Source organism: Anarhichas minor, unplaced genomic scaffold (assembly GCF_050575085.1).
Source record: "Anarhichas minor isolate MPS153535 unplaced genomic scaffold, ASM5057508v1 ptg000033l, whole genome shotgun sequence".
Lineage (NCBI taxonomy): Eukaryota > Metazoa > Chordata > Actinopteri > Perciformes > Anarhichadidae > Anarhichas > Anarhichas minor.
Genome location: NW_027466479.1, coordinates 6,422,712 through 6,431,449, shown reverse-complemented (window position 1 = coordinate 6,431,449; position 8,738 = coordinate 6,422,712). Strand labels below are relative to the sequence as shown.

Here is an 8,738-nt window from a genome sequence, read left to right as displayed (position 1 = left end):
ACTGCTTTTGTTTTTACATCTGCAGCAGCTTTAATATGCTTGTTTATATATTATTATTTGTACAACTTGTTTTTATGAAGATGGATTTTTGTTTTGTTCTATATGTGATAGGAACTATTGTTACGTCCAATGTAACTGGGGACATATTTAGCCGGTGCCAGTGTTGCCAACTTGGCGACTGTTTTTGTCAAAAGCTACTAGCGACAAATCTAGCGACTTGTACTGGTGTTGTTGGAGACTTTTCTGGTGTTTTGACTCTGATGTGAAAGCACGTACGTTCTGCACTGTCGTGAACGAGCAGCAGGTGCTGTCGTGAGCCGCCCCAAAGCACTCACAGGCGGCTACTCTCACAGCAGCCTCGTGCAGCGGTCCCAGCTGCAGTCAGAGCAGAGAGGAGACACACTCTCTGTGTATTCACGTATCTGCACTCTGCAGTTAGTGTATTTATAGGTGTTGAGCTTCATTTTTACACAAAACAAATAATAACCATAGCTGTGGTGTCATAATGAGGTGTTTCAGCTGCAGGACAGCAATCAAGGCCCAGGTATAAAATGCATGGCCAGCCACTGCACTTTAGGGAAGATGAATGGCCGTTGCAATGACTGGAGTGTGGAGGCAAACCTCCCTCACTCCCTCTGCTGCTGGTGCGAGGAACTGTGCCGGATGGTTTAATACTCTTTAATAATCAATTCAAAAGCATGCAATTAAAAGCACTGGCACTGTGTTGACTCGACTCGATGGTAATCAACGCCTCTCTGACTTACAGTGTCAAATATAAATGCTTGACTCGGCGAGATTTGTCTTGACAGCAGATTGTCCAGTGGTTGAAAGTAACTAAATACATTTACTGAAGTATACCATTATTTTAAGGTACTTCTACTTTACTTACGTATTTCCATTTCATGCCACGTCCTACTTCTACTCCATGACATCTGCAGAGGGAAATTGTCATTGTTACTCGACATTTATCTGAGAGCGTCAGTTAGTTACTTTACAGATTAAGATTTTACAGACAAAACATACCATCAATTTATACGATGTGAAACTGTACTTTATCATTTTAAATAACCTATCCTACATAAAGTACTTCAAATATATTCCGCCTCCACCATTAAATTAAAATGCAGCATTTTAATAATATGATATTGTCATATCTGCCCTGCTCACTGTTTTTATTTTATTTTTATATAATACATGCTTAGTGTTTTCTGTTTTATTTTGTTACCTCTCCTCTGATTTCTGATACTTTCTCATATATATATATATATATGAGAGAGAGATCTTGTAAAAAGGTCCTGTCTTGTATTGTGACAATACATTTGAGAAATAAATTCAATGTATTCATTACAAATGCCTCAATATGAAAAATAACCAGTAAATTAAAATGAAAAATGTGTAATATTTTGAAAATGGTCTTTGACTTTAGTCAAAGGTCAGACTTTAAGTGACGTCATCACCCTCTGCATTTCCCGAAACTCAAACGACCATCATTATCCGAAGACGTACTTTTTGTACGGCTGACCAAAACAAAACACCGCGCTTAATCACCCAAATGGCCAATTACTGACGTAAATGGATGTGCTGTTGCTGTGGTCTCCTCTCACGGCTCAGTGTCATGGTAACAACAGGTCTGAGCAGCAGGGTCCAAAGCAGCTTATCATCTTAAGTTTCTACCAAGGTTGGTAAAGAAGATCACAGAGGCGGGAGGGAGACGATGCAGAGACACTGTAGTGTGATATCATGATATCGCCGTGTACTCGAGCTGAAACACAAATTGAGAGCCTCGTGATTCTGCCCTTTAAGACTTCATTAGTCTGCTTCAGTGGTTTATTTGGGGACTTCTTCTCTGCCTCATGTCTTATTCTGTCGCAACAAAAGTGGATCTCTTCACAGGGCACAAAATCCCAATCTGTACAACACTCCCAAGGTGCAGTTTGATGACAATAGTCAGAAAGATAATGTAGTGTTGCTAAAAAAGCAGGTGCTTTCCTTCATTCAAACCAGGAAGGTTCTTTGTTTTCTCGTTGGAAAACAGGAGAGTTAGATAAAACCTGATTTTGCTAAATGGGTTCAATCTCTAATCCCAAGGACTCTGCCCTCATTTGTTCTATTTGTTCTTCACTGTTCTTCTGTCGTATCGTGTCTTTATGTATTGTATTGAAGAAGTTAATTAAAAAACACTTGATTTACAAGAAGAAAGTATGATATTCAGAAAATATTAAGTATGATCAATTGTAATAAGACTAAAAACAGTAAAGAAGTTATTCTTCAGACATTTTTAGAAAGCAAAAACATGCAGTTGCTCTCATGCTACAAAGAAACGCAACAAAACTGCCCTCTTGGATGCCTTTGTGTTATATTAAAATGATGAAGTGCGCTCGAGGGTGCTCTTCCAGTGGAGAAAACATGAAGTGCCCTCTTTAATGTCTCTACGGTAGATAAAACATAACAAGCACTCTGGGGTGCCCTTCCAGTGGAGAAAACCATCACAAAGTGCCTTCTTGGATGCCCTTACGGTATAGCTTAAACATGATGCCCTCTAGGAGGACTGTTTCAGTGGGGAAAACGAGATGCAGTGCAGTAATGGGTGCCCTTAAATGGAGAAAACGTGATGCAGTGCAACATAGGCTGCCCTATGCTAAAAAATGTTCTGCACGCTGGTGCTCCTGACATGCAGCTGCGATTTTGTGATCTGAGCTGTCGACAGATGAGCTGAAATAATTCAGCACCATGGACAGATATTTCTTAAAATAAATATATGACATTGTCACGATAGATTATATGTTTCTTGAAAAAATTGGATGCTGTCTCAAGGCTTCGGCCTTTCTTCTCCCCAGCAGAGAGATGGATAACATCTTGGTCGATGGAGTACAGAGTTGCCATGGAAACTTCAGGCTGCTTCAGGACCAATTACAAAACAACAGCCATGCTCCCCAAAGTATAATAGGTCAGTGATATAATGGCTGCTATCAAGGTTCAGCTCAAAAAACCCATCACCGGATCATTGCCGTCATCATCTTCACTATCCTTAGGTTTTTCAAAGAGTACTGCATCTGTGTTTAATTCACCTGATCAACACCAGCAAATGAACTACACGCGTGTACAATAGCATCTTCAAAACGTGTGCAATCACCTGAGGACAAGTGGAACCCAAGATAACATCAGCCTCTGCTCTCACGTTACATAGCATGTGCATCATCTCTGTCGTCATTTCCAGATGGTTATCCCCGCGCGGATCTCTCAGCATTGGTTCACCTGAAAACTCACACGCTTGCATAATGATAATTAAATCTGTTCCCAGACCTGGTCAGAGCGGATCAGTAGCGCAGGCTGAAGGCTGAGGACGATCGATGGAAAAATCACAAAGTATTTCCTAGTGAAGTCACGAGCACGTTCACTTATAGTATTCGACCCTTAAGAAAAGGGAGATTTTAGAAGTATTATATCAAAATGTTCTTAAATATTTCAGGAAATTAACGAGCTTATCCACTACTTTCATTTTGCACTTTTAGCCATGCTAGTGGCATCGCTTTAGGGATGACGATGTTGGTCTGTCGGCCGGCTGGCCGGTCAACATATCCTAACAACTACTGGATGGATTATCACGTAATTCTGTATAAACATCTGGCTCTATATAGGGCCCCTCATGCTTTATCTGCTTTCTAATTCACGCTTGGCACGTGGGAGCTTTGGGAATCTGCAACCTCGCCGCTAGATGCCTCCAAAACCTACACACTGGCCCTTTAATTGGTTTTATTATAATATATTATATTATATTCTTTTTGTTTTGTTTGTTTGTTTGTTTGTTCTGTTTGTCCCTGCCTTGTAAAGCGTCTTTGGGTAGTTTGAAAAGCGCTATAGAAAATTGATATATTATTATTATTATTATTATTATTATTATTAAAGACTGGACCCTTTGGGAAAAGTAAAAAGTCTTCTGTTTAATGTAGGCAGACAGATTCATTACACTGCAGAAAAAGTTAGTCATATTAAATCATACGTAATCATACATATTAAAGGCAGACTTAACACACACACTTGAATTCTTAAACATTTATAACTGTAATAACTGTCATGTAATGTGGAATACATTGAATTAATCTGTTTTTGCTAATATTGCAGAAGACATTGTCACTTTTCATATACTCTAAAATGAATAAAATAATAGCAATAATATCTGAATGTGTACATTACGTTTGGTAACACATTCTTGAATAGCAGCCATCATATGTCAACATGTGTTGATGCACTTGTTTGGATAAAGTAACACTGAGTGCTTGATGATGCGTGTACGTGTACGAGAGTTTCTGTTTGTTCCCATCTCACTGGAAACAGTGGAAAGGTATTGGCGCGATGTGTTGCGCGCGGCATGGTGACGTTGCAAAGGAAGGCAGGGGAGGTAGCCTGCACGCGCATGAGTTTCCATCCAGCCTTTGTTCAGGAGAAATTCCAAACCTGAGCTTCAGCGCATCAACATGTAACTTCTCTTCACTGGCTTGAAAAGAACAAAAAGATGGAGCTGCAGGTGGAGAACCAAAGTCAGCCTTTCAACACCAACACTCTGCGGCTGCCAGCTAAACCCGTTTTGGGGATGGGTGTGGATAACTTTATTTCTCTTCTGATATTTGCACTTATTTTCATCCTCGGCGTGCTGGGGAACACTATGGTGATCACGGTGCTGGCGCGCAGCAAACCGGGACAGCCGAGGAGCACCACCAACATCTTCATCCTCAACCTGAGCGTGGCGGACCTGTCCTACCTCCTCTTCTGCGTCCCCTTCCAGTCCACCATCTACATGCTGCCCACGTGGGTGCTGGGAGCGTTCATCTGCAAGTTCATCCACTACTTCTTCACCGTGTCCATGCTGGTCAGCATTTTCACGCTGTCGGCGATGTCCGTGGACCGCTACGTGGCCATCGTCCACGCCAGGAGGTCCTCGTCGATCCGGGTCGGGAGGCACGCCATTCTCGGGGTGGTGCTCATCTGGATCCTGTCCCTGGCCATGGCTGCGCCCGTTGCGCACTACCAGAGCATCGTGGAGAGGGAGGACAACAACACCTTCTGCTGGGAGGTCTGGCCGGACCACCAGAGGAAAGTCTACGTGATGTGCACGTTTGTTTTCGGATACGTCCTGCCTCTCACTTTGATATCGGTCTGCTATGCAAAGGTGGGTGCGCACGGGTCCGTGTGCGCGTAAAATTGCAGACAGATCTCACAGTTTGGAGCAAGCACATATGACTGCAAAGTTAAACATGATGCAAACATTGTGGCTTCAATCTCCATAAAATTCATTTTTTGATATAAAAAGATTGACTTTCAGCTGCAGTGGTTTGTAATTGACAAATGAAACGATCTGTACTCTGATGACCGGTGCTGCGTCGATTGATCATTTACAGTAAATAGTTAAGAATGCATTAAAGATAAAACGTTTATCTTTAATGATACTTTTGTTGTTGCAGGTTTTAAACCATCTGCATAAAAAGCTGAAGAATGTCTCCAAAAAATCAGAGAAGTCCAAAAAGAAGGTTGGTGGGAGCTTATTTCTGTCCCTCTATATGTGTTCATCGTGTTATATTGTAGTGTTGTGACTGGAAACGTGGGAACAGGGAATGTGGACATGCTTCTCTGCAGCTGATGGTTTAGTGATGGACCAGGTCTGTGTCTCTCAAGGGATGCTCAAAAGGAAACTGAGCACAATCCTCACTGGGGGGGGGGGGGGGGGGTAGACATAATAGACTTAGAATACAGAACCGAAATTAGTCTCAAACTATTTTAATTGTTTTCGATAGTTTAATTTAAAAAATGTCTGGAATTTGCTGGCTAGAGCTTCTTAAATATGAGGATTTGCTTCTTTATTGTCTCATATTATAAGAATAAATTAAATATCTTCAGGTTTTGGACAGTTGGTCGGACAAAACTTGACTTTTGAAGATTCTGAGAAACTGGGATGGGCAGTTTTTACTACCTTTTGACATTTCAGGGACTGTCAGTCAGGACGTCATTCTCTCCGCTCCATTCACATGGACTCAAGGATGAACTGATTTGAATTTGTTGGAGGAAGGTCAAAGGTCACTGTGACCTCATAAAAACTTAAGAATTCATGTGCTAATTATGACAAGTTCACTCAAAATGTCTACTAGAATTAAATGATGACGCGGTGATCTGGTGTTGCTCCGCCTCCACAGACTGTCCTGTTACAGTAACATGCGATAACATGACAACAACCAATCATTACCTCCGCAGACCGCCCAGACGGTCCTGGTGGTGGTCGTGGTCTTCTGTCTGTCTTGGTTGCCTCACCACGTCGTCCACCTGTGGGTGGAGTTCGGCTCCTTCCCCCTGAACCAGGCCTCCTTCGTCTTCAGGATGGTGGCTCACTGCTTGGCCTACAGCAACTCCTCCGTCAACCCCATCATCTATGCTTTCCTGTCTGAGAACTTCCGGAACTCCTACAAGCAGGTCTTCTGGTGCCGGGTGCCGAGCACTTGTCCCGTGAAAGACAGCAGGGGGCTGCGCAGAAGGATGCCGCCAACCAACATCAGTGTGACTCACAAAGGTCACGACTCCCAGATCAGTAAAATGCTTTGATGTCGCCGCTGGTGTTGAGAGCATCGTGTTCTAAATAAATACTGGATTTTTGAGGCCAATATGTATATTGAGATTTTAAAAAAAAAGATATTCATTGCCGATATGTTTTACATTTCTTTTTAATGTATTGTAAACTGACCCTACGGATCTTTATCAAAGTCATTAACATGACCTTTTATGGATAAGCTACTCCTGACGGGCACTGTTGCCGTCGTTTGCACCGTTATCTGCTAGCCAACAGCTTAGCCGTCGCCATGTTGAGAGCCGTGTGGAGGCAATCCCTCAATGCTCTGAATTTGGAATATACACGTATCACTGTTTCTAAATCTTTGTTTTTGAAATTTCCTTCCAGATCGGCAGACAAAAACATGTTATATTGCTTTTCTGCAACAAAGCATCGACCTGGGGGTCAAAGGTGGATCATGGGTTAAGCATGGAAAGTACGCAGCCATTTTTAAACCATTTTTGGAAAACAAAGCACAGACAGATTTACAAAAGAATCACCTGTTCAATCTCACACCTATGCATTCAATCATCTTACCCTTTCATGTGAGCCTATTCATCACAGCCACGACGAACACAAAAGGCACCATTCTCTTCCCATATGGGAGCATGGTGAGCTCAGCCTCTGATTGTTTGTGGTATAGGCTGGGTACACACTGTAGGTTGGCACCATACCAGAGATCATGAGGTTACATGTAAATAATAATGCAGCATTTAAATAACCATTCTGTCTCCAAAGACAAAAAGGGCGACGGATAAAGAAAGCCCTTCGCTGGTTCACATCTGAGCTACCAGAGGAACTGGGAGGTCGAGCTCATCACATTCTCATTAGTAGTTTTCAGCAGATTCCCTCCTGCTAGAGTCCATGTCCGCAGGGAAAAGGATTAGAACAAGTAGCTCATTTCCTCCTATTTCTCTTTAATATAATCCCACGGTCACACATGCAGATGCACACATCACACCTGTTGTTTGCGTTTGATTTTCCCCAGTTTTCAATTACTGGGAACCTCTGCGTCAGTGTCTGTACTATAAAGTTAACGTCACTGTGAATGATTTTGTCTTGTTATTATATAAGCAAACGAATGCTTTAAAGTAAGGACAAATAAATAAGTAAACAATGTGCATGTGAAGAGATGAATACAAAGAGATGAATAAATAATATCGCAAACAAATCGATTATTTACTCATGTTTTTAGAAAGAAAAGGCCCCTCTCATACGTGCATGGAGCACAGCTGTAATCAGTGATTTTGTACAGTTTGTAATCAGTTTTAGCAGAGCTGGCGTACCTGGCTCTCTGATCTGCAAAAGGCAGCATTTGATTAAGATGACTTTTGCAAACAGATAGTGCTGCACGTTCCTCTCTAACCCCCTGCAGCCATTTAATATGTTACAGCAGCCTGGCCTTTCACGCTGCCTCAGAAAGCAAAGAAAAGGGATTTGCTTCTCAGTATTACGACGTCATGTAAAGCATGGAAGGATTTAATGTGTGAAAATAAGGTTTATTGTAAAGAAACAGTGCACATAATGTCTGGTGAGGTGTCTCTTTCATGACATTGATAGTAACATGTTTCATAGAAAACATGTGCGTCTCATTTTGATATCCTGTGTGTTGCATAAGGCAGCCTGCTGTTATATAAAGAAGGCAAATGCTCCAAATGACTTGTAAATACTAGAGGAGCTGTCTGGTTCTTGTTTACAGTAAACAACCGATACAAGCAGCAGACACACGGCACAAACATCTCTCTTTTTATTTGTTGTTTTCTTGTTTTTCTGTGTCAGGAATTCAAATGTGTTTTGTTTTTTTCAATACGTCTGAATAAAGATATTAAAATAACAAATGTTTGACAACATACTTAGAAATATGATTAAGATGATTCCTGTTACAAAACCATATTTTCAAATTTCATGTCTTTAAAGAATGAAAATGGAGAGTTAGTACATGCAGCCAATAACCTCACTACAATATGAGATGAAGATTCACCTTGTGCTCGCTCAGCTTACGGTCCTCCAGCAGTGTGAGTACAGCCACCACGGTGCTACATTACTGGAGGACTTAATGGTGAGTTTGTAATTAGGGAGAAATGAGTAAATAAGGCCGCTGAGACATTATTAATAAGGCCTCCTCATGTTTACTAATTGAATTTAT

General features: G+C 41.5%; 1 protein-coding gene across 1 annotated transcript; it reads left to right on the top strand.

The window, feature by feature from the left end:
* The first annotated feature begins 4,513 nt into the window (after nucleotides 1-4,513).
* galr1a (galanin receptor 1a) lies at nucleotides 4,514-6,588 on the top strand. Its single transcript, XM_076106292.1, has 3 exons — nucleotides 4,514-5,167; nucleotides 5,460-5,525; nucleotides 6,244-6,588. Exons 1-3 carry the CDS (start codon nucleotides 4,514-4,516, stop codon nucleotides 6,586-6,588), a joined length of 1,065 nt encoding a protein of 354 aa, XP_075962407.1.
* The last annotated feature ends 2,150 nt before the right edge of the window (nucleotides 6,589-8,738 follow it).